At 45.4% G+C, this 27,210-nt stretch overlaps 1 protein-coding gene and 1 long non-coding RNA gene across 2 annotated transcripts in view; both read right to left on the bottom strand.

The window, feature by feature from the left end:
• The window catches only part of LOC138664482 (uncharacterized), a 38,788-nt gene extending 17,527 nt beyond the window's left edge, over nucleotides 1-21,261 (bottom strand). The window contains exon 1 of the long non-coding RNA XR_011318350.1: nucleotides 21,193-21,261. This is a non-coding gene — a long non-coding RNA (uncharacterized lncRNA). The remainder of the gene's footprint in view (nucleotides 1-21,192) is intronic.
• A 95-nt stretch (nucleotides 21,262-21,356) lies between these two features.
• Nucleotides 21,357-27,210, bottom strand: part of SYCP2 (synaptonemal complex protein 2) — a 74,462-nt gene continuing 68,608 nt past the window's right edge. Inside the window, exons 2-4 of the mRNA XM_069754874.1 lie at nucleotides 21,850-21,944; nucleotides 21,673-21,772; nucleotides 21,357-21,419 (exon numbers count right to left, since the gene is read on the bottom strand). Coding sequence (XP_069610975.1) covers nucleotides 21,357-21,419; nucleotides 21,673-21,772; nucleotides 21,850-21,944 — 258 coding nt within the window. The remainder of the gene's footprint in view (nucleotides 21,420-21,672; nucleotides 21,773-21,849; nucleotides 21,945-27,210) is intronic.

Below are 27,210 nucleotides of genomic sequence, written 5' to 3'. Positions count from 1 at the left end.
CACACACTGAGCATGTCCAGGGTAAGATCTCTCAGTGAAGGTCTAGGGTCACATGCTCAGGTACTGCAGCAACTTCCATTGGTCCTCCAGGAAGGCCCTGTACCTGATCAAGTTCTGTGGCAGCCTTCCATTGGTCCTTCTAGGAAGGTCCTGAAGTTGCTGCAGCTATAAAAGGATCTCATGACCGAACGGCCATGCGCTAGTATCAAATATGTACGAGCTCAGTGCCAGTGTCGTCGTGTGTGTGGTCAGGGACCCAGCTGAAATAAGCCCCTAGAATGCTGGCACCTCCGGCGAGGAGTTTCTCATGAGTGAATTCAGGGCTGGCTAATAGCCATTAGAATTCCGGCTCCACCGGAGAGGAGCAGCGTGTTTGGTTGGGACTACATGACCACAGTTGGCTCTACTCAGTAGCTGTGCTCCCTGTGAGCTAAACAGTGCACAGCGTTCTCTTTACTACGGGCTCTGTGAAGTAACAGAGTTCATTTATACTAATTGACTTCACCGCCTTACTTTGCAGCAGGTTCTTTCCTGCACGGTGGATCCCGGGTTGCGAACGCACCTATCTCATCTAATAAACAGTGGCCATGGCTAGATTGTAATATTTCACCAATTTTCATTGGTGAAATATTACGATTGCTCGGATTGGCTGTTTCACATTCAACAGCCAATCAGAGAAATCGTAGGCATGGGGAGGGGCAAAGCCACCCCCCTGGGCTCAAGTACAACTCCTCCTGTACCTGCAGGGCAGGTGAAATTTCAATGAACCCTTTCAACCGACCTGCAGGAGCGCTATCCAACCATGACGCATATGTTGCGTCACAGGTTGGATTGGCACAGGTTTTCATGACGCATATGCTGCGTCACAGGTCGGGAAGGTGTTAACCCCTTCACCCCCAGAGCTTTTTCCGTTTTTTCATTTTCGTTTTTCGCTCCCCTCCTTCCCAGAGCCATAACTTTTTTATTTTTCCGTCAATATGGCCATGTGAGGGCTTATTTTTTGCGGGACGAGATGTACTTTTGAACGACACCATTAGTTTTACCATGCCATGTAACAGAAAACGGGAAAAAAATTCCAAGTGTGATGAAATTGCAAAAAAAGTGCAATCTCACACTTGTTTTTTGTTTGGCTTTTTTGCTAGGTTCACCAAATGCTAAAACTAACCTGCCATTATGATTCTCCAGGTCATTCCGAGTTCATAGACACCTAACATGTCTAGGTTATTTTTTATCTAAGTGGTGAAAAAAAATTCCAAAGTTTGAAAAAAAAAAAAAAAAAAAATTGCACGATTTTCCGATACCTGTAACGTCTCCAATTTTCGTGATCTGGGGTCAGGTGAAGGCTTATTGTTTGCGTGCCGAGCTGGCGTTTTTAATGATACCATTTTGGTGCAGATACGTTCTTTTGATCGCCCGTTATTGCATTTTAATGCAATGTCGCGGCGACCAAAAAAACAATTTTGGCGTTTTGATTTTTTTTCTCGCTACGCCATTTAGCGGTGAGGTTAATCCTTTGTTTTTCTTGATAGATAGGGCGATTCTGAACGCGTCGATACCAAATATGTGTATGTTTGATTTTTTTTTAATTGTTTTATTTTGATTGGGGCGAAAGGGGGGTGATTTGAACTTTTATATATATATATATATATATATATATATATATATATATATATATATATATATATATATATATATATTTTTTTATATTTTTAAACACTTTTTTTTTTAAATTTTGGCATGCTTCAATAGCCTCCATTGGAGGCTAGCAGCATGCACTACACGATCGCCTCTGCTACATAGAGGTGAAGTACAGATCACCTCTATATAGCAGAAATGCAGGTGTACTTTGAACGCTGACCACAGGGTGGCGCTCAAAGCAATTGGCCATCAACAACCATAGAGGTCTCAAGGAGACCTCTGGTTGTTATGGCAATGCACCGCTGACCCCCGGTCATGTGACGGGGGTCAGCGGTGCAAGCACCTCCGGCCGCGTGGCCGGGAGCGTTAGTTAAATGCCGCTGTCAGCGCTTGACGGCGGTATTTAACTAGTTAATGGGCGCGGGCTGTCGCAGCTGACATGTCGCGGCTTTGAGGTGGGCTCACCGCCGGAGCCCACCTCAAAGCAGGGGATCTGCCAGCTGACGTACTATTCCGTCAGCTGGCAGAAAGGGGTTAAAGACTCAGCAACTCACCTGAGTCCATTTGCATTTTTCAGTATATGACAACCCACTCCCTGTTGATACGCTGGTTTTACATCATATAACTATTAGTCCAAATATATATACAATTTCAGTTTACACCTAAGTATACAGGTTCAGAATGATCTTTCGTATCTGGACACTTGTCCTATTATAAATGGTATACACACGTAGTCAAAATTGTTGGTACCCCTCGTTTAATGACAGAAAAACCCACAATGGTGACAGAAATAACTTGAATCTGATAAAAGTAATACCGTATATACTCGAGTATAATCCGACCTGAGTATAAGCCGACCCCCCTAATTTTGCCACAAAAAACTGGGAAAACTTATTGACTCGAGTATAAGCCTAGGGTGGAAAATGCAGCAGCTACCGGTGAATTTCAAAAATAAAAATAGATGCTCCATACCATTGATTATTGCCCCATAGATGCTCCATATAAAGCTGTGCCATATATAATGCTCCATACCATTGATTATTGCCCCATAGATTATCTATATATAGCTGTGCCATATAGAATGCTCTGCACCGTTCATTATGGCCCCATAGATGCTCCATATAAAGCTGTGCCCTATATACAATGCTCTGCACCGTTCATTATGGCCCTATAGATGCTCCTTATAAAGCTGTGCCATATATGCTCTGCACCGTTCATTATGGCCCTATAGATGCTCCTTATAAAGCTGTGCCATATGCTCTGCACCGTTCATTATGGCCCCATAGATGCTCCTTAAAAAGCTGTGCCATATATGCTCTGCACCGTTCATTATGGCCCCATAGATGCTCCTTATAAAGCTGTGCCATATATGCTCTGCACCGTTCAGTATGGCCCCATAGATGCTCCTTATAAAGCTGTGCCATATATGCTCTGCACCGTTCATTATGGCCCCATAGATGCTCTTTATAAAGCTGTGCCATATATGCTCTGCACCGTTCATTATGGCCCTATAGATGCTCCATAGAAAGCTGTGCCATATATGCTCTGCACCGTTCAGTTTGGCCCCATAGATGCTCCACATAAATCTGTGCCCTATATGCTCTGCACCGTTCAGTATAGCCCCATAGATGCTCCTTATAAATCTGTGCCCTATATGCTCTGCACCGTTCAGTTTGGCCCCATAGATGCTCCACATAAATCTGTGCCATATATGCTCTGCACCGTTCATTATGGCCCTATAGATGCTCCTTATAAAGCTGTGCCCTATATGCTCTGCACCGTTCATTATGGCCCCATAGATGCTCCTTATAACACTGTGCCATATATGCTCTGCACCGTTCATTATGGCCCCATAGATGCTCCACATAAATCTGTGCCATATATGCTCTGCACCGTTCAGTATGGCCCCATAGATGCTCATTATAAATCTGTGCGATATATAATGCTGCTGCTGCAATAAAAAAAAAAAAAAACATACTCACCTCTCTTCACAAGTAGAAAGAATGAAAGTGGCACTCACTCGACTGTTGCTAAATAGTGATGTCCTTTATTCGGAAAACAAAAAGACAGACATGTGGAGGAGAGGCGGCTGGTAGCAGTTAGGGTGCGGGAGGGAGGTGACCCGTGGAAGCGCGCAAGCGCGAAACAGCCGTCGTCCTTCACCTCCCTCCCGCACCCTAACTGCTACCAGGATCGATATCAATATATATTTTACGGTCGAGCACCACCCAGTAGTTGCTAGTTCAGTTTTTCGTGCCGCTCACGTCCTGAATGAATCCAGCGTGCAAAAGTGAAACGTATGCCGTCTAGCCGCCCTAGTGCCTTCCTATCTCTAGTCTTTTTGCATACTCACCTCTCTTGCTTGCAGCTCCCCAGCGTCCGGTCGCGGCGTCTCTCCGCACTGATTGATCAGGCAGAGGGCGGCGCGCACACTATATGCGTCATCGCGCCCTCTGACCTGCATAGTCAGAGCGGAGAGACGCCGGGAAGATGGAGCGGCGCCCGGCGTGTGGATTGTGGACAGGTAAATATGAAATACTTACCTAGTCCCGGCGCTCCCCCTGCCCGTCACACTGTCTTTGGGTTCCGCAGCTTCTTCCTCTATCAGCGGTCACCGTTACCGCTGATTAGAGAAATGAATATGCGGCTCCACCCCTATGGGAGTGGAGTCCATATTCATAAGTTTAATGAGCGGTCCCATGTGACCGCTGTACAGGGGAAGAGCTGCGACACCCGAAGACAGTGTGACGGGCAGGGGGAGCGTCAGGACCGCCGGGACTAGGTAAGTATGCCTCAGACCTCTCCCCCCCCTCACCCGCCGACCCTGCAACAGACCGTGACTCGAGTATAAGCCGAGAGGGGCACTTTCACGGTAATAAATAAAAGATCTATGAAAATGAACAAATGAAAGTCAGACATTGCTTTTCAACCATGCTTCCACAGAATTAAAAACTCATGAAATAGGCCTGGACAGATATGATGGTAACCCTGAAAATAACGTGACAAAAGAAACATGTTAAATCAAGGTGTGTCCACTAAGTAGCATCACAGGTGTCTACAATCTTGGAATCAGTGAGTGGGCCTGTATTTAGGTCCACAGATACTCACTGTGCTGTTTGATGACATGGTGTGTATCACACTCAACATGGACCAGAGGAAGCGAAGGAAAGAGATGTCTCAGGAGATTAGAAAGAAAAGTATAGACAAATTTGTTAAAGATAAAAGTTATAAGACCATCTCCAAGCAGCTTGATGTTCCTGTGACTACAGTTGCACATATTATTCAGAAATTTAAGATCCATGGGACTGTAGTCAACCTCCCTGGATGTGGCCACAAGAGGAAAATTGATGACAAATCAAAGAGACGCATAATACGTATGGTAACAAAAGAGCCCAGAAAAACTTCTAAACAGATTAAAGGTAAACTTCAAGCTCAAGGAACATCAGTTGACATCAGATCGCACCATCCGTCGTTGTATGAGCCAAATTGGACTTCATGAAAGACGACTAAGGAGGACAACATTGTTGGAAAAAAAATCATAAAAAAACAGACTGGAATTTGCCAAACTACATGTTGACAAGCCACAAAGCTTCTGGGAGAAAGCCCAGTGGACAGATGAGACAAAATGGAACTTTTTGGCAAGGCACATCAGCTCTATGTTCACAGACGGAAAAATGAAGCATATCAAGAAAAGAATACTGTCCCTACTGTGAACAAGGAGGCTCTGTTATGTTCTGGGTCGGCTTTGCTGCAGCTGCCACAGGGTGTCTAGAATCAATGCAGGGTACAATGAAATCTCAAGACTATCAAGAGATTCTAGAGAGAAATGTGCTGCCCAGTGTCAAAAAGCTTGCTTTTAGCCGCAGGTCATGGGTCTTGCAACAGGATAATGACCCAAAACACACAGCTAAAAACACGCAAGAATTCCTAAGGCTGGTTTCTCATTTGCGGTTGTGTCCGCAGAGTTTGTGCCGCAATTTTCCGCATGCGTGGTGTATTCCTATCTTTAACATTAGGGATGCAGGTGTCTGGGATTGGTTGTGTTTTTCCGCGTTTGACGACGCATGCGTCATTTCGTCGTCTGCGGTTTGGCGCGGTAAACGCTACATGTAGTAATTTTGGAGGCGTCAATTTGCGGCCTAGAAACGTATGCGGTTGTTAGCGGAAGGAATGCGGTCACTACACAGCAGACTGATAAGCAGACCAGACTCAGAAAAGCACCTTGGAGGAAACAAGACTCTGAACAATGTGAGTATATCAAAGCCAATGTCTTTATTTTCAATTTTCTGTCTCTATATGTCCTAATTTCTGCCATTTTTTTCTTTCTGCATGCATCAGAATGTCATCTTCTTCTGAGGAGGAGCAACGGCCTGGGCCTGCACAAGGGGAAAATGTCAGTGAAGTGTGTACTCACCTCAGTATTCACTGTCACATCTACACGTGACAAATTTTTTTTTTCTTTTTTTAGAGAACTTCTTCCACTGCGGCAGAGGCTGAGCAGAAGCAGCGGGGACACGGTCGGGTGGAAAGGCGGCAGCGTGTACACATACGTGGATGACTGTTTATTGTATCCTCACTTTACTATCCTTGAATGTTCATTTCTTTACTTTCCTCTTTCTTTACCTTTTTCTTCTTGACTCCATTTTTTTCTTGACTTTTAATATTCATGCCAGTTTTCTGTCTCTGTTTTCGTTCCTTTCCTTATGTTAATGTATCCAACATTAATGTCTTTATTTATTTTTTAGGTTCCAGAATGGGATGAGGACCTCATTGAAAATGACCTCCTAATCTCCCTTGTCAATGAGCGAGTCCCGTTGTGGGCCACCCGGGTTCCGCAGCACTCGGACAACGTGACGATCCGGCGGCTATGGAATGAGGTGGCCAACGCGATGTGGGATGGCAGGGGCAACGCCCCGACCCGGGTCCGAAATGCATTTTGTAAGTATTGCAATGTGGTGTGCTGCAGCAGTGACCTTGGCTGGGATCACACAACTGTGTGTGATGACATAAACTCTCAGGAGTTTCTCTCATCACACACAGTTGTGTGATCCCAGCCAAAAGTCCAATGTCTAACCATTCTTTTTTGTTTTTCAACAGTGCTCAAAGTCAAAACACGTTGGCATTCGATAAAGGATCTCTTCAACAAGGACCTTCCTCAAGAGAGCCGGGTTCTGGAGCAAGGATCCGCAAATACAAATATCACCGCATCCTTGCATTTTTGAGACCGGTCCTTGCCCAGAGAACGTAAGTATTTTTTGTGGTGTATTGGGTTGTGTTGTATTGCCTAATCTGCATTTTTCTATTCCACAGGAAGTGGCGCTTTACTATTGTAAATGTTTTGGTATAATTTTTTTTTTCTTCTTATTTCACAGCACATGGAGCAGCACTCTTGACCCTGGTTCTGGAGTGGTCCTTCATCAAACAGCCACGGACCCGTCCCAGGCATCCAGCAGCGCTGCAGCAAGTGGGCCTGCCACACACAGGAAGCTGGTCCATCAGGTGTTCCCCTGTCCCAGTCCTCTGTCTTTTTTTTGGGCTCTTCCCGGCAGTGGCAGAGGGCCTTGGACAGGTCACTCATGCCCGAGTTTTTGCACTTGAGCTCGGTCTTTCATGATGGACTCAAGGTGATGGGTGCCCGACTGGATAGTGCCATAAACCATATGAATACACTTATCCAGGAGGTAGCTAAAAGCTGTGACCAAGTAAAAGCCGACCTCCAGAGGCCAGCACATCATTTTTTCAATCAAATAGAGAAGGACATGTCGGAACACCTTACTCCTGATCTCCAGCTTAGTGTCATGCAGGCCTGCAATGCTGCTTACGTGCAGGCTATGCAGCAGAGTCGGTATTTTCAGCATACAGTGGTGGCATATCCACCTGTGCCAACACTGTCACGCTTGACCTCAATGCCGAGCTCTGCTGCATACCACTGCACGGCCACCTCCATTCCAAGCACTGCCGGACACCACTTCAGCACCACCACCATGCCGAGTGCTGTTGGACAGCCCACCGTCAGCACCATGACTACTGCTGCTCCTGCTTGGACCTGATCCACTGCTGCCACCATGCAGCAGCAGGACCCTGGCATGGCCTTCCCCACCACCATGCAGCAGCAGGACCCTGGCATGGCCTTCTGCTGCAGCACCACCACGATGCAGCAGGATCCTGGCATGGCCTTCTGCTCTACAAGCACAATGGACTCTGGCATGGCTACCCGCTCTACGAGCACAAAGGACTCTGGCATGGCCTTTTGCTCTATGAGCACAATGGACTGTGGCATGGCCTTTCGCTCTACGAGCACAATGGACTCAGGCATGGCTGCCCGCTCTATGAGCACAATGCAGCAGCTGGACCCTGACAGGTTGCCTACCACGACCAAGCCGCAACAAATGAGCCAACCAAGACCACGTAGATCCCAAAAAGGGGAAAGAAATAAAAAACAGCGGACTATCTGTATTCCTCCCCCCTCACCTCCCAATGTGTCTGTAATGTCAGGTTTGTCTCACCCTTCCAGTGTGTCTCAGGCCTCTCATGTGTCAAGCCCCATTCCCGAACTCCCAGACCCCACTACTTTAATTGCCCCTTCTCCTGCCACTCCTGCGTTGTCCACACTTAGCCAGGACTCACAGCTACACACCCCCAGTTCCATCACTCTACCTCAAGCAGGCGCAGTTAAATTTCTTTTTTTTTGTTAAAAAACAAATAATAATGTTTTTTGCCCCAATAATGTTTGGTTAATTGTGTATTTCGCCGCTGGCAACACACCGTACACCGAATAAAACACTGCGTCGCACACTTTATTTTTTTGCCAACTCATAGCTCCAGTAGTTATTAATTGAACACTGCACCTTTGTGTGTTTGGTATAGAGCTATGAGGTGGCAAATAAAAAAACAACTTGTATTTTCTCCATATCTCTTCAGTCTGATTAATCTGTGTCGCAGACTGAATAGAAAATGGCGGTAATACAAAGCAGAACTATACGCAACAGGTCATGTTTCAAAAAACTAATTATGTATGACACTTGACCTGGTGAGTAGAGAACTGCCTTGTATAACCATTTTTTCTTCAGTGTACATAATCTATTTCACACAAACTGAAGAGACGATGGAGGTCATACAAGGCATATCTATACTCACCTGGACAGGTGTCAGAAATAGTGAATTCATGAGGCTGTTATTTGTGCATCATGAATTCATTATTTCTGACACCTGACTTAATGAGTATAGATCTGCTTTGTATTAAACCTCCGTCGTTTCTTCAGTTTGCGTCCAATAGATACTGCAGAACAGAATCAGGACGTAATGACGTCAACTACCTTATTACTAGCAACCTAAGTGGTTTTTAGAGGAAATACATAGGAGACTCGGTCAAGATATCAAATCACTTAGTTTATTAACAAAAAATATTATTAACATTTAAAATATAACTGGTATAGACCCAAACCCAACAGGACATTTTACACAATATTGCCTTGCCATGCCACACGTCCAATATCAGAATAAAAAAAGGCAGCAAATTGGTCCCGCATGTGGCCAACTTCAACAGTTGACCGCAGCGGGTGATGCTGGTAATCTGGCAATGGGTTTGCAACTGGTTCATCCAGTTCAATGTTGGATCGCCCCTTAGCCATTATGTAATTGTGGAGAACCACAGACGCTTTGACCACCTCATTGACTGTCTCCATTTTTAGATTAATGGCTGTCCCAAGAATGCGCCATTTTGAGACTTGAATGTTGGGGAGAGGTCGTGGCAGGGGAAAATTACAATTTTTGCCATACACACGTCGGCCCATATAAGAGTTCTTGAAAGTCTGTGAGTCATTGCCGCGACCCAAAGCTCCAATGTCCACGGCGATGAAGCGACAGTCCGCATCTGCTATTGCCATGAGCACAACAGAAAAATATTTTTTGTAGTTGAAGTACTCCGATCCAGTTCTGGCGGGTTTGATAATGTGAATGTGCTTTCCATCCACCGCATCCAAACAGTTGGGGAAATCACACACACTCCAGAATTTTTCTGCAATTTCCATCCACATGTCCTCCATGGGTAGGGGTATAAATTCATCTCGGAGAACGTTCCACAAAGCCGGGCAGGTGTCCGCAACTATTCCAGACAGGGTGGAAATTCCAAGCCTGTACTGATAGTGGAGCGATTGATAAGCTCTCTCCGGTTGCCAGAAATCGGAAATAAAATAAAAAAATAAAACTACAATCAATTCCATTTATGTTGGTGTTCTGCTAAATACATAAAGGAAAATACAAATTTTACATGGCAGGCCAACAATAATTATGACTGGCATTTGTTTAGAATTATTACATACCTTAGTGTAACCAGGAGACGTTCCTCTGCAGGAATCGCTCTACGGAGCTGGGTGTCCTGTCTCTGGATGGCTCCTTGGATACGACCAAGCAAATCCCGAAAATAGTCTTGAGACATCCTGGTATAGTCCGGGAATTTGTCAGGGTTGGCATTAAGCTCACCGTATTGCGTGTGATAGTCTCCACGGCTCTCCGGGAGTTCAATAATGGGGTGTCACCAAAAACGCCTACGCCGTGTCCTTCTCTGTCGTTCTCTATTTCTTTGTTGCTCCCAAGCAAACGCACAGGCAAGAAACAGCTTGATACTTAAACCCAGGTTGAAATAAAAGCTCTCCGTGTGACGATCCATCATGACACAGGATACAGTAGCAAACTGTTAAGATTTCAGCAGTCCAAGGGTCTATATATAGATATCCCATAATACACGCCCACTGTAGTCCCATTGGCGGTGTCTGTTTATCTAGATTTTTCTCCTGTTAAATTTTCCACCATGTGCACAGAAAACGCAAACGCATGCAAAATGCATAAAAAAGCGTGAAAACGCCGTGTTTTTTAACCACATGCGTTACCTTATGCGTCTAAAAAAATGCTGCTTTTGCATGCGGTTTTTCATACATTAGAGGTTGCGGATTAAACTCTGCGGATTATAATGCAAATGTGAAACTAGCCTAAGAGTAAAACATTGGACTATTCTGAAGTTCCTTCTATGAGCCCTGACCTAAATCCTATTGAGCATCTTTGGAAGATTTGAAACATGCCGTCTGGAAAAGGCAACCTTCAAACACAAGACAACTGGAGGAGTTTGCTCTTGAGAAGTGGCCAAAATACCTGTCGAGAGGTGCAGAAGTCTCATTGACAGTTACAGGAATCGTTTGATTGCAGTGATTGCCTCAAAAGGTTGTGCAACAAAATATTAAGTTAAGGGTACCATCATTTCTGTCCAGGCCTATTTCATGACTTATTTTTTTTATTCTGTGGAAGCATGGTTGAAAAGCAATGTCTGACTTTCAGTTGTTCAGTTTCAGAGATTTTTCATTTATTATTACTTTTGTCAGATTCAAGTTATTTCTGTGACCATTGTGGGTTTTTCTGTTATTAAACGAGCGGTGCCAAAAATTTAGACCACGTGTGCATAGCAGCTTAAAGCAAATCTGCCACCAGTTTTGGCCACCACCTTTCGGTGCTGATATACAGCATTCTATAATGCTGTATATCTGCACCCAACCTGACCTGAAAGAGAAGAAAAATAACTTTTATTATACTCACCTGCAGGGCGGTCTGGTCCAACAGGAGTCGCAGGTCTTGGTCCGGCGCTTCCCATCTTCTTACGATCGCTGTCCTCCTGCTTGCTTCATGTGGATGACGCGACCCTGCTTCATGTGGATGACACACAATCTCCTCGGCATTGCGCTCCTGCGCAGGTGTACCTCTCTACCATGTTGAGGGCAGAGCAAAGTAATAAAGTGTGCAGGCGCTGGGAAAGGTCAAAGAGCCCCGGCGCATGCTGTTATGATGTGGTGGTTTAGGAGCAACATGGAACGAGCTCTGAAGGAAGTGGTAACTGTACTGACCGCAGTCCCTAAGCTCAACACAACACTAGAAGTAGCCGTGGAATGCTCCTAACTCTCCCTAGGCATCTCGTCACAGCCTAAGAGCTAACTACCCCTAAAGATAGAAGCAGGAAAACTATCTTGCCTCAGAGAAAATCCCCAAAGGATAGATTAGCCCCCCACAAATAATGACTGTGAGTGGAGAGGGAAAAGACATATTCAGAATGAAACCAGGATGAGCACAGGAGGCCAGTCTAGCTTGATAGATAGGACAGGATGGAATACTGTGCGGTCAGTATAAAACACTACAAAAATCCACGCAGAGTTTACTAAAAATCTCCACACCTGACTAAAGGTGTGGAGGGTAAATCTGCTTCCCAGAGCTTCCAGCAAGACAGAATTAATTCATACTGATAAGCTGGACAAACATAGAAAGCACTGAACGGATAGGTCCACAATCTGTGAACAGAACAGAGCAAGCAAGAACTTAGCTTTGCTGAACTGGTCAGGAAAACAGGGAAATCCAAAGAGATGTGAATCCAACCAGAAACCATTTACAAGTGGCACTGGCTGAAGAAAGAGCCAGACCTAAATAGCTGAGCAGAAGAGAAGATAAGTGGAGGCAGCTGATGACAGCTAACTCCAAGGAGCAGCCATACCACTAGAAACCACAAGAGGGAGCCCAAGAGCAGAACTCACAAAAGTGCCACTTACAACCACCGGAGGGAGCCCAAGAGCGGAATTCACAGCAGTACCCCCCCCCTTGAGGAGGGGTCACTGAACCCTCACCAGAGCCCCCAGGCCGAGCCAAGTGAAAAGCACGAACCAAATCGGTGGCATGGACATCGGAGGCAAAAACCCAAGAATTATCCTCCTGGGCATAACCCTTCCACTTGACAAGATACTGAAGCCTCCGCCTCGAAAAACGAGAATCCAAAATCTTCTCAACCTCATATTCCAACTCTCCCTCAACCAACACCGGGGCAGGAGGGTCAACCGAGGGAACAACGGGCACCACATATCTCCGCAACAAAGATCTATGGAAAACATTATGAATGGCAAAAGAGGCAGGAAGAGCCAAACGAAAAGACACCGGATTAATAATTTCAGAAATTTTATAAGGACCAATAAACTGAGGCTTAAACTTAGGAGAAGAAACCTTCATAGGAACATGACGAGAAGACAACCAAACCAAATCCCCCACACGAAGCAGGGGACCAACACACCGACGGCAGTTAGCAAAACGTTAAGCCCTTTCCTGAGACAACATCAAATTGTCCACCACATGAGTCCAAATCTGCTGCAGCCTGTCCACCACAGAATTAACACCAGGACAATCAGAAGGCTCAACCTGCCCAGAAGAAAAACGAGGATGAAAACCAAAATTACAAAAGAAAGGTGAAACCAAAGTAGCCGAACTAGCCCGATTATTAAGGGCAAACTCGGCCAACGGCAAGAAAGACACCCAATCATCCTGATCAGCAGACACAAAGCATCTCAAATAGGTCTCCAAGGTCTGATTAGTTCGCTCAGTTTGGCCATTAGTCTGAGGATGAAACGCCGAAGAAAAAGACAAATCAATGCCCATCCTAGCACAAAAGGCCTGCCAAAATCTAGAGACAAACTGAGAACCTCTGTCAGACACAATATTCTCCGGAATGCCATGCAAACGAACCACATGCTGAAAAAACAATGGAACCAGATTTGAGGAGGAAGGCAACTTAGGCAAAGGTACCAGATGGACCATTTTAGAGAACCGGTCACAAACAACCCAGATAACAGACATCTTCTGGGAAACAGGAAATATGCGTCCAGGGCCTCTCAGGGACCGGCAAAGGCAAAAGCAACCCACTAGCGCGGGAACAGCAAGGCTTGGCTCGGGCGCAAGTCCCACAGGACTGCACAAAAGCACGGACATCGCGCGACAAGGACGGCCACCAAAAGGACCTAGCAACAAAATCTCTGGTACCAAAAATCCCAGGATGACCAGCCAACACTGAACAATGAACCTCAGAAATCACCTTACCTGTCCATCTATCAGGAACAAACAGCTTCCCCACAGGACAGCGGTCAGGCCTATCAGCCTTAAATTCCTGAAGCACCCGCCGCAAATCAGGAGAGATGGCAGAAAGAATCACCCCTTCCTTAAGAATGCCAATCGGCTCAAGGACTCCAGGAGAAGCAGGCGAAAAACTTCTAGAGAGGGCATCAGCCTTAACATTCTTAGATCCCGTAAGATACGAGACCACAAAATCAAAACGGGAGAAAAACAGGGACCATCGAGCCTGTCTAGGATTAAGCCGCTTGGCCGACTCGAGGTAAATCAGATTCTTATGATCGGTCAGGACCACAACGCGGTGCTTAGCTCCCTCAAGCCAATGTCGCCACTCCTCAAACGCCCACTTCATAGCCAACAACTCCCGATTGCCGACATCATAATTGCGTTCCGCAGGCGAAAACTTTCTGGAAAAAAGAAGCACACGGTTTCATCAAAGAACCATCAGACTCCCTCTGAGACAAAACGGCCCCTGCCCCAATCTCAGAAGCGTCGACCTCAACCTGAAAAGGAAGAGAAACATCCGGCTGACGCAACACGGGGGCAGAAGTAAATCGGCGTTTAAGCTCCTGAAAGGCCTCAACAGCCGCAAAGGACCAATTCGTCACATCCGCGCCTTTCTTCGTCAAATCAGTAAGGGGCTTAACCACACTGGAAAAGTTGGCAATGAAACGGCGATAGAAATTAGCAAAGCCCAAAAATTTTTGAAGGCCCTTCACAGATGTGGGTTGAATCCAGTCATGAATAGCTTGGACCTGAACAGGATCCATTTCTATAGACGAGGGAGAAAAAATAAAACCCAAAAAAGAGACCTTCTGAACTCTGAATAGGCACTTAGACCCCTTCACAAACAAAGCATTATCACGAAGGATCTGGAACACCATCCTGACCTGCTCCACATGAGACTCCCAATCATCGGAAAAAATCTAAATATCATCCAAATATACGACCATGAATTTATCAAGATAATTGCGGAAAATATCATGCATGAAAGACTGGAACACAGATGGAGCATTAGAGAGCCCAAATGGCATCACAAGGCATTCAAAATGGCCTTCGGGCGTATTAAATGCAGTTTTCCATTCGTCACCCTGTATAATACGAACAAGATTATATGCCCCTCGGAGGTCAATCTTAGTAAACCAACTAGCCCCCTTAATCTGAGCAAACAAATCAGTAAGCAAAGGCAAGGGGTATTGGAATTTGACCGTGATCTCATTAAGAAGACGATAATCAATACAGGGTCTCAAGGAGCCATCCATCTTAGCACCAAAAAAGAAACCCGCTCCCAATGGTGACGAAGAGGGCCGAATATGCCCCTTCTCCAAAGACTCCTTAACATAACTCCGCATGGCGGCATGCTCTGGTACAGACAGATTGAAAAGTCGGCCCTTAGGGAACTTGCAACCAGGAATCAAGTTAATAGCACAATCACAGTCCCGGTGCGGTGGAAGGGAACTGGACTTGGGCTCATCAAATACATCCTGGAAATCCGACAAAAACTCAGGGACCTCAGAAGAGGGGGAAGAGGAAATGACATCCCCAACTAGTACCCCTTGACAACCCCAACTAGTCACAGACATAGTTTTCCAATCCAGCACTGGATTATGTCCCTGTAACCATGGAAAACCCAGCACAACAACATCATGCCGGTTATGCAACACCAGAAAACGGCAATCTTCCTGATGTGCTGGAGCCATGTACATAGTCATCTGCGTCCAGTACTGAGGTTTATCCTTGGCCAAGGGTGTAGCATCAATACCCCTCAAAGGAATAGGGTTCTGCAAAGGCTGCAAGGAAAAACCACAGCGCCTGGCGAATTCTAAGTCCATTAAGTTCAGGGCAGCGCCTGAATCCACAAATGCCATGACAGAAAAGGACGATAATGAGCAAATCAGGGTCACAGATAAGAGAAATTTAGGCTGTATAGTACTAATGGTAACAGACCTAGCGACTCTCTTAGTACGCTTAGGGCAATCAGAGATAACATGAGCCGAATCACCACAGTAAAAACACAGCCTATTCTGACGTCTGAATTCCTGCCGTTCTGTTCTAGTCAAAATCCTATCACATTGCATAGGTTCAGGACTTTGCTCAGAGGACACTGCCATATGGTGCACAGCTTTGCGCTCGCGCAGACGCCGATCAATCTGAATGGCTAGAGACATAGATTCGCTCAAACCGGCGGGCGTAGGAAAGCCCACCATAACATCTTTAAGGGCTTCAGAAAGACCTTTTCTGAAAATAGCAGCCAGAGCCTCCTCATTCCATTTAGTGAGCACAGACCATTTTCTAAATTTCTGGCAGCATAATTCTGCCGCTTCCTGACCTTGACACAAGGCCAACAGGGTTTTTTCTGCATGATCCACAGAATTAGGTTCATCATACAATAATACGAGCGCTTGAAAAAATGCGTCTACATTCAATAATGCCGGATCCCCTGTTTCAAGAGAAAAAGCCCAGTCTTGAGGGTCACCACGCAGCAAGGATATGATGATTTTTACTTGCTGAATGGGATCACCAGAAGAACGGGGTTTCAAAGTAAAAAACAATTTGAAGTTATTTTTAAAGTTTAAAAACTTGGATCTGTCCCCAAAAAACAAATCAGGAGTAGGAATTCTAGGCTCTAAAGCCGGAGTCTGGACAACATAATCTTGGATATTCTGTACTCTTGCAGCAAGTTGATCCACACGAGAAAACAAACCCTTAACATCCATGCCAGAGCATATATCCTGAACCACCCAGATATCAAGAGGAAAAAAGAGACAAACTAGAGCACAGAAAAAAAAATGGTTCAGAACTTTCTTTTCCTTCTTTTGAGCTGCATTTAATTCATTTTTGGCCACTTGTACTGTTATGATGCGGTGGCAGGGCCGGCTCCAGGTTTTTGAGGGCCCCGGGCGAACGAGTCTCAGCGGGCCCCCCCCAACCCCTCCTTTAACACATTCAAAAAATGGCGAAATTCACCATTTCATCGCACTTTGGAATTTTTTTTTCCCGTTTTCACAGTATTATATGGGAATATAACGCAGTCAGTCACATCTACAGATCGTACTGCAAAAAGTAAAATAACAAAATGCTAAATCTGGATAGGACCACAGGGGACGGGAAGAAAACGCACCATAAGAAGATGGAAAGGAGACGAGCAATAATAATAATAATATTAATCAAGTCGCTGGGTCTGCAAAGGGTTAAGAAAGGGGGGTGCCCCGGAATCCCCCTGTGATCACGTCACAGCGGCCCCGGAGCCCCCAAAACCATGTCCAGCACATTACACCCGGCCTGGGGGCAGTGCAGCACCCACATAATCACTGGCACTGCACGGAGCTTTCTGACCATCTTGCTCCTGAATGAGCTTTATTAATTTGAGGGCGTCAGGCAGCAGACCCAGCGAGGCTCAGCAGCAGCCAGCCTGCATCCCATATTCCACTCTCCCCTCCTCCCCGCAAAGTGCAGCGTTGGGACGGGACCCGGCCTCACCCACCCCCCTCACCGAAGACGAGTCACTGACTCACTCACTGCTTTGCCGGCCCCCTCGTTGTGGACACAGCAGGAGAGGGTGCACCAACCGTGCACCGTCCTCACTGCAGGCTGCAGCTGCTGCTAGTCTTCTCCTCCTGCTTGGCGCTGCCGGACCTGTCCTCTCCTCATGTCCTGGATGGTGGACGCTGGACGGATAGATTCTGGACTGGAGTGGAAGGCTTCAGCGGCGCCAGGCCAGCGAACGGTCCGACTACGAACGGCTCTCTCTGTCATCTCCTTCTTGCTCTAGGATGACGAGCCCGCCGACCGGATGTAACAGGAGAGGAGATGACCCAGCGACCCGGAAGTGTCTTCTGTATCCATGGTGAGGGCCGGCGGAGGTGAGTATTGCTGGCTGCTATTGTAGCTGCGCAGCGCCAGCGAAACGGCCTCAGAGTTGACTGTGCCCCCTGCAGCAAAGGCGCCGCAAGGCGATGTGGATGTAGTGCGTGACGCTGATGTGTACTACCATAAATGGGCCCCCCCCTTCTCGCCAGGGCCCCGGCATTTGCCCGGGTGCGCTGGGTGCGGACGCCGGCCCTGTGCGGTGGTTTAGGAGCAACATGGAACGAGCTCTGAAGGAAGTGGTAACTGTACTGACCGCAGTCCCTAAGCTCAACACAACACTAGAAGTAGCCGTGGAATGCTCCTAACTCTCCCTAGGCATCTCGTCACAGCCTAAGAGCTAACTACCCCTAAAGATAGAAGCAGGAAAACTATCTTGCCTCAGAGAAAATCCCCAAAGGATAGATTAGCCCCCCACAAATAATGACTGAGTGGAGAGGGAAAAGACATGCACAGACTGAAACCAGGATGAGGACAGGAGGCCAGTCTAACTTGATAGATAGGACAGGATGGAATACTGTGCGGTCAGTATAAAACACTACAAAAATCCACGCAGAGTTTACTAAAAATCTCCACACCTGACTAAAGGTGTGGAGGGTAAATCTGCTTCCCAGAGCTTCCAGCAAGACAGAATTAATTCATACTGATAAGCTGGACAAACATAGAAAGCACTGAACGGATAGGTCCACAATTTGTGAACAGAACAGAGCAAGCAAGAACTTAGCTTTGCTGAACTGGTCAGGAAAACAGGGAAATCCAAAGAGATGTGAATCCAACCAGAAACCATTTACAAGTGGCACTGGCTGAAGAAAGAGCCAGACCTAAATAGCTGAGCAGAAGAGAAGATAAGTGGAGGCAGCTGATGACAGCTAACTCCAAGGAGCAGCCATACCACTAGAAACCACAAGAGGGAGCCCAAGAGCAGAACTCACAAAAGTGCCACTTACAACCACCGGAGGGAGCCCAAGAGCGTAATTCACAACAGCATGCACACTGCAGTACTTTACTCTGCCCTAGACAGGGCAGAGAGGTACGCCTGCGCAGGAGCGCAATGCCGAGGAGATTGTATGGATGACATAGGAATGCGTCATCCACATGAAGTAAGCAGGAGGACGGTGACTGTAAGAAGATGGGAGGTGCTGGACCAGGACCAGCGACACCCCTCTGACTGAACTGCCCCGCAGGTGGGTATAATAAAAGTTACTTTTCTTGCAGGTCAGGTTGGGAGCAGATATACAGCATTACAGAATGCTGTATATCAGCCCTGAAAGGTGGTGGCCATATCTATTATCGGCCAAAACTAGTGACAGGTTCCCTTTAAAAGACAGTACTACCACAGGTAGAGTACACACAGTGGCTTTTAGCACAGTTCTGTAACAGATGGGTTTGCAGAGTACACACAGTGGCTTAACCCCTATCTGACCTCGGACGGGATAGTACGTCCGAGGTCAGATCCCCTGCTTTGATGCAGGGCTCCGTGGTGAGCCCGCATCAAAGCCGGGACATGTCAGCTGTTTTGAACAGCTGACATGTGCCCGTAATAGGCGCAGGCAGAATCGCGATCTGCCCGCACCTATTAACTAGTTAAATGCCGCTGTCAAACGCAGACAGCGGCATTTAACTACCGCTTCCGTCCAGGCGGCCGGAAATGACGTCATCGCCGACCCCCATCACATGATCGGGGGTCGGCGATGCGTCAGGATGGTAAACAGAGGTCCTTGAGACCTTTATGGTTATTGATCACCGGTGGCTGTGAGCGCCACCCTGTGGTCGGCGCTCACAGCACACCTCCATTTCTGCTACATAGCAGCGATCAGCAGATCGCTGCTATGTAGCAGAGGCGATCGAGTTGTGCCTGCTTCTAGCCTCCCAAGGAGGCTATTGAAGCATGGCAAAAGTAAAAAAAAAAAAGTTAAAAAAAATGTGAAGAAAATAAAAAAAATATAAAAGTTTAAATCACCCCCCTTTAGCCCCAATCAAAATAAATCAATAAAAAAAAAAATCAAACCTACACATATTTGGTATCGCCGCGCTCAGAATCGCCCGATCTATCAATTAAAAAAAAGCATTAACCTGATCGCTAAACAGCGTAGCGAGAAAAAAATTCGAAACGCCAGAATTATGTTTTTTAGGTCGCCGCGACATTGCATTAAAATGCAATAACGGGCGATCAAAAGAACGTATCTGCACCAAAATGCCATCATTAAAAACACCAGCTCGGCATGCAAAAAATAAGCCCTCAACCGATCCCAGATCACGAAAAATGGAGACGCTACGAGTATTGGAAAATGGCGCAATTTTATTTTTTTTTTTAGCAAAGTTTGGAATTTTTTTTCACCTCTTAGATAAAAAATAACCTAGTCATGTTAGGTGTCTATGAACTCGTACTGACCTGGAGAATCATAATGGTCAGTTTTAGCATTTAGTGAACCTAGCAAAAAAGCCAAACAAAAACCAAGTGTGGGATTGCACTTTTTTTGCAATTTCACCGCACTTGGAATTTTTTTCCCGTTTTCTAGTACATGACATGCTAAAACCAATGATGTCGTTCAAAAGTACAACTCGTCCCGCAAAAAATAAGCCCTCACATGGCCAAATTGACGGAAAAATAAAAAAGTTATGGCTCTGGGAAGGAGGGGAGTGAAAACGAACACGGAAAAACGAAAAATCCCAAGGTCATGAAGGGGATAAAGGACAGCACTCCCACAAGTGGAGGGTGCAGAGAATGAATACCCGCTTAAAGGACAGTAATGCCACAGTCGGAGGGGGCAGAGCACACACAGCAGTTTAAAGGCACAGTACTCCTACAGGCGGGGTGCAGAGTACACGCAGCAGATTAAAGGATAGTACTCCCACAGGTGAAGGGGGCAGAGCACACAGTTTAAAGGCACAGTACTCCTACAGGCGGGGTGCAGAGTACACACAGCAGCTTAAAAAACTGTATTCCCACAGGCATAGGGTGCAGAGAGCAAACAGTGGCTTTTAGCACAGTATTCTCACAGACAAGTTTGGAAAGTACACACAGCAGCTTAAAGGACAGTACTCCCAGAGGTGGAAAGGGCAGAGTACACACAGCAGTTTAAAGGCACAGCACTCCCACAAGGGGAGCATGCTGAGTACCCACAGCAGCATTTGGCTCAGTACTCCCACATGCGGGCTTGCAGAGTACATAGCGGCTTTTACCACAGAAATAGCCTATATAGGGGTTGCAGAGCACACAGAGTTGTGTTTGCAAAGTGCGCAGTCAGAATCTGTCCCTCACTCTAGATGCATCCTACCTCTACTCTAATGACAGCATAATGGCGGCGGCACTTGTAATCCAGCCTTTATACAGGTCGGGTCACGTGCTGTGCTGGCCAATCACAGGCATGCCAATACTTGGAATAGCTGTGATGACTCCCTGTGCCCACAATCTAAAAGCCTGTTGATTGGCTGCGCTGCAGCCGTTCAACTAGCTGTATTAGGCTGATGAGCCCAAACAGGAAACTGAACATACAGAAAAATGTCCATGTTCTGTACCAGTAGGAACCCCGAACTTTGTCTAATTAACAACAACCCATTACAAATAAGAATTGGCAATGCAGTTAGGTGGTCCAGCTGTTGGCAAATATCTGATCCTACTTGAAGAAGCTGCAGATGATCAAAGCCTAAAAACGCCCACTGCAGGGAAAATGTGGTACTACGCAGCACCAATAACTCAAGTCTTCCAGAATGGGGCATTACAAATAAGGCAATAGCTTTTTTAAACATTATTTTACTTACTTCGGAATGAAAAATCTTTTCCTCGTTGTCTGTGCTGCGAGAAACATTTGTTTCAAATGAAGCTTTCAGACAGTGAACCCTATGTGATTAATCATTAAATTAGACAATGACTTCATATTGGAATGTTAACAATAATTGCCGACACCACAGGGTTGGGCACTAGCTTACCTTTTCAACTCATTCTTGTGATAGAGGTTTAAAACTTGTGTCTGCTGGCTCCAAAAATTCTGAAAGCACAAATGAAGGACAAGGAGCTGCTGATAATAATCATAGGTCTCACATTATCTCTCCACAGAAAAACCCTGACAAAGGTGGATGAGGGCAATGAAAGTGACAAAGAGATGAAATTGTTTTTGTGCTTGACAGAATTGAGATGTGAACATGTTTATCTGTAATCTTAGATTACCTATTGTAAGCTTAAAGAGGAAAGTAATACCCTTAACATTCATGGATGGAGAAGTGTGGTTCAACTATACTTACCGCAAATTCTTTTTCCATTTGCTTTAAGGTCTGGGAATCCTGTTCAAAGCTCACAATCTCTTCCAGCACTGTCTGGTGGAATTTTTCCATTCGCATTATTCTTAATCAGAGAGAAAATATGTAGTCATGATAAACTACTGGGGAGCTGCGAGAGAAAGAAAAGTATTTGCTACCAACCTGCATTCTCGGACCTGAACATCTACAGAGGTTAAATGCTTCTGTGCTGACTTCAGAGATTGCTTTGTAAAATAATCAATTTTTCTAGAGCGATTCTGTAAAAAATTAGAAATCATATTCAATCATCTATTTGTTTTTTTAACAAAAAAATGTTAATCCATTTCCAGTAACTAAAACCAGGTTCTGGTCAGTTATCATCACATAGGTGCAAGGCTCTAGTAAGACAATGATAATCCTCCATAACTTAAGGCTATGTTCACATGTCCAAGAATCAGTAAGAACAGATCCAGCAGCAATCTGCTGACAAAAAAAATGCCACAACTTTTTTGTCCGCCTGAAAACAACTGATTTCAACTGGTTTCATTTTTAACCCCTTTCTGCCAGCTGACGGAATAGTACGTCAGCTGGCAGATCCCCTGCTTTGAGGTGGGCTCCGGCGGTGAGCCCACCTCAAAGCCGCGACATGTCAGCTGTTTTGTACAGCTGACATGTGCGCGCAATGAGCGCGAGCGGAATCGCGATCCGCCCGCGCTCATTAACTAGTTAAATGCCGCCGTCAAGCGCTGACAGCGGCATTTAACTAGCGCTCCCGGCCGCGCGGCCGGAAGTGCTCGCACTGCTGACCCCCGTCACATGATCGGGGGTCAGCAGTGCATCGCCATAACAACCAGAGGTCTCCTTGAGACCTCTATGGTTGTTGATGGCCGATTGCTTTGAGCGCCACCCTGTGGTCGGCATTCAAAGCAACCCTGCATTTCTGCTACATAGAGGTGATCTGTACTTCACCTCTATCTGGCAGAGCCGATCGAGTTATGCATGCTTCTAGCCTCCCATGGAGGCTATTGAAGCATGCTAAAATTAAAAAAAAAAAGTGATTAAAAGTATAAAAAAAATTAAAAATATATAAAAGTTCAAATCACCCCCCTTTCGCCCCAATCAAAATAAAACAATTAAAAAAAAATCAAACATACACATATTTGGTATCGCCGCGTTCAGAATCGCCCAATCTATCAATAAAAACAAAGGATTAACCTGACCGCTAAATGACGTAGCGAGAAAAAAAATCAAAACGCCAAAATTACGTTTTTTTGGTCGCCGCAACATTGCATTAAAATGCAATAACGGGCGATCAAAAGAACGTATCTACACCAAAATGGTATCATTAAAAACGCCAGCTCGGCACGCAAAAAATAAGCCCTCACCTGACCCCAGATCACGAAAATTGGAGACGCTACGGGTATCGGAAAATCGCACAATTTTTTTTTTTTTAGCAAAATTTGGAAATTTTTTTCACCACTTAGATATAAAATAACCTAGACATGTTTGGTGTCTATGAACTCATAATGACCTGGAGAATCATAATGGCAGGTTAGTTTTAGCATTTAGTGAACCTAGCAAAAAAGCCAAACAAAAAACAAGTGTGAGATTGCACTTTTTTTGCAATTTCATCACACTTGGAATTTTTTTCCCGTTTTCTGTTACATGGCATGGTAAAATCAATGGTATCGTTCAAAAGTACATCTTGTCCCGCAAAAAATAAGCCCTCACATGGCCATATTGACGGAAAAATAAAAAAGTTATGGCTCTGGGAAGGAGGGGAGCAAAAAACGAAAATGAAAAAGCGGAAAAAGCTCCGGGGGTGAAGGGGTTAAACATTGAAGTCTGTGGATCAGTTTCAAATAGATAATTACTTGAAAGTTCACTTGTCCAGTAGTATATGTTACATTTTTGTTTTCCACAGCCAGTAAACAAAAACGGATCCGTTTCAAATGGGAGAAAATGGATGGGTGATTAACAGTTGCTTTTCCATAGACTTCAATGTTTAAAAAACCGAATCCAGCTGAAATCAGCTGTTTTCAGACGGACAAAAACATTGTGTCTGCACAACTTTTTTTATCAATGAATTGCTGCTGGATCCATTCTAACAGAGGATTACTAGACATGTGAACTTAAGGTACCTTCACAATGAACAACATTACAACGATAGCGATCCGTGACGTTGCAGCGTCCTGGATAGCGATATCGTTGTGTTTGACATGCAGCAGCGATCTGGATCCTGCTGTGACATCGCTGGTCGGAGCTAGAAGGCCAGCACCTTATTTCGTCGATGGATCACCCGCTGACATCGCTGAATCGGCGTGTGTGACACCGATCCAGCGATGTCTTCACTTGTAACCAGGGTAAATATCGGGTTACTACGCGCAAGGCCGCGCTTAGTAACCCGATGTTTACCCTGGTTACCATTGTAAATGTAAAAAAAACCAAACACATACAGTGCCGGCCGGCCGTAAAGCAGAGCACAGCGGTGACGTCACCGCTCTGCTTTACGGCCGGCGCTTACACAGGATGCAGGAGGAGTGCAGGGAAGCGGACGCCGGGAACGTGACAGGCACCGGAATGTAAGTATGTAGTGGTTTTTTTTTTACATTTACAATGGTAACCAGGGTAAACATTGGGTTACTAAGTGCGGCCCTGCGCTTAGTAACCCGATGTTTACCCTGGTTACCCGGGGACTTCGGCATCGTTGGACCACACAAGGACTTTCCAACGATCACGGCCAGGTCGTATCGCTGGTCGTGATCGTTGGAAAGTTGCTGAGTATGACGGTACCTTTAGACTAAGGCCTCTTTCACACGTCCTGATATTTCCGGCACCGGACAAAAACAGTATCAGAGATAACAGAGTCTGTCTGTCCGTGTGTGTAATACTTGAGGCAACCATGTACCTATAGGTGCCTGGGAAGCAGCGCTTTTGTTCATGCTGTTCGCCGGCGACAAGCGGTTAAGACAGCGGTGAAGACAGTACTCATCATTCTCCCCTGCCTGGGCTGCAATCAGAACTAGCAGGGGACAATGTTGAGAGTTGTATTCAGCTGATAACAGGAAGAGCAGGTGGAGAATGATGAGAGCGGTCTTCAGCACCTGGCACCAGGGAACAGCTCAAACAGTACCGCTGCTTCCAAGGCACCGCTATATGTCAAACGGATGACACAGGGATGTCATCCATGTGCACGCGTGCGGGATGTTTTGCGGCCCATGCTGATGTTAAAAAACTGACATGTCAGTGTATTTTGCCCACAGACACACTTAAATGGATCTGTGTGTGTAAGTGTCTCCAGTATGTGAAAACTGTCACCACACGTACCGGACACACTGACGTCTGAAAGAGGCCTAAGAGAGATGTTGGATGAACGTGCATGTGTTTTCAATAAGAGGGGAGTAAAGGCTCACATACACACTAGATCAACCTGCCTATTTAAATGGGACGTACTTACCATCAGATGTGAATGGAGGCCTCCAGACTCTCCCATGTCAGATGATGTTGGGGAGAGAATAATCAGGCTTTGGGAATTTCAACATCTGATCTAGTTTTCAGGAGATTTAAAGGGGTATTTTCATCTGCAAGATCCTATCCCAATATGTATCAGGTGTAATAATGATAATATTAGCAAAACCCTCCAATTAGAAATGTAGTATAGATTTTCTGATTTGCTATGTCCCATTATTCATGTGTAGGCGTTGCATGATCTTAGGCATTCATGGTTACAACCACTGATATATTAACAGTTAGTTAGCTAGTTGCTAGTGGTCGTATTCTTATGCCTACAGATGAGGAAAGGGACATAGCAAATCAGAAAAACTGCACTACATTTCTAAGGCCGGCGTCACACTAGCTTTTAATATGGATGCGTGCTATGTGAGAAAACATCGCATAGCACTCGGACCAATGTTAATCTATAGGGAAGCTCACATCACCGTTTTTTTCTCGGGCATATTCTATGTGTGAGTGAAATCGCAGGATGCTGCGATTTTACGCGTATATCGGTCGAGTCTCGCCAATGCAAGTCTATGGGTGTGAGAAAAAAAAAGCCCAGCACTCGCAGCATGCTGTGACAGTGCATTTTCCCACGGTCCAGAGTTCACCGCAGTTCAGGTTGTGAGTGAGCACAGCTTCAATGACGAAACCACTAGTCACTGAAGCTTCCCTATCAGCAGCTTATTCACCAGTGGTTTTCAGCTGGGACGGGCGCATCTTGGCACCGTTCAGGTTGAAAACTGTATATGCCCCAGATATGGATTACTGCGTGGGATACAACGATGGACAAGTATGGCTATATTGCTGGTTTATTATTTTACTTTTATTACAGGAGATCGAGGGCATCGGGGAATTAGGTGTGGCAGAAAGTATGGTTTAATTTAGAACATTAAAAGAGTCTGTGTCTTTATTTAAATTAAAGGATTTTTACTGGGTGTGTGTTTTCTAAACAATTTGAATATGGGGTTAGAAAAGGGGGTGTCTTATTGACGACTCTTTATTACTAACCTCGGGGCTTGATGTTAACCCTCACAACCACTACCCCACTTGCCACCGCTACAGAGCAAGTGGGAAGAGCAAGGCTAAGTGCCAAAACTGGCACATCTTAAGAGCTTTCTGGGGCGGCTGAGTGCTGATGTTTTTAGCCGGGAAGGGAGGTGGGGGGGGGGGGGTAATATCCATGGCGCCTTCCTAGGCTATTAACCCCTTAAGCCCCTAGGGTGGTTTGCACATTAATGACCGGGCCAATTTTTACAATTCTGACCACTGTCCCTTTATGAGGTTATAACTCTGGAACACTACAACGGATTCCGGTGATTCTGACATTGTTTTCTCAAGACATATTGTACTTCATGATAGTGGTAAATTTCTTTGATATTACCTGCGTGTATTTGTGAAAAAAATGGAAATTTGGCGAGAATTTTGAAAATTTCGCAATTTTCCAAGTTTGAATTTTTATGTCCTTAAATCACACAGATATGTCACACAAAATACTTAATAAGTAACATTTCATACATGTCTACTTTACATCAGCACAATTGTGAAAACAACATTCTTTTTTGTTAGGGAGTTATAAGGGTTAAAAGCAGCAATTTCTCATTTTTAGAACACCATTTTTTTTAGGGACCACATATCATTTGAAGACATTTTGAGAGGTCTATATGATAGAAAATAACCAAGTGTGACACCATTCTAAAAACTGCACCCCTCAAGGTGCTCAAAACCACATTCAAGAAGTTTATTAAACCTTCAGGTGTTTCACAGGAATTTTTGGAATATTTAAATAAAAATTAACATTTAACTTTTTTTCACACAAAATTTATTTCAGCTCCAATTTGATTTATTTTACCAAGGGTAACAGGAGAAAATGGACCCCAAAAGTTGTTGTATAATTTGTCCTGAGTACGCCGATACCCCATATGTGGGGGTAAACCACTGTTTGTGCGCATGGAAGAGTTCGGAAGGGAAGGAGCGCCGTTAAACTTTTCAATGCAAAATTGACAGGAATTGAGATGGGACGCCATGTTGCGTTTGGAGAGCCTCTGA

Source organism: Ranitomeya imitator, chromosome 2 (genome assembly GCF_032444005.1).
Source record: "Ranitomeya imitator isolate aRanImi1 chromosome 2, aRanImi1.pri, whole genome shotgun sequence".
Classification (NCBI taxonomy): Eukaryota; Metazoa; Chordata; class Amphibia; order Anura; family Dendrobatidae; genus Ranitomeya; species Ranitomeya imitator.
The sequence above is the reverse complement of the archived record's forward strand: the minus strand, read 5'-3'. Positions and strand labels throughout refer to the sequence as shown.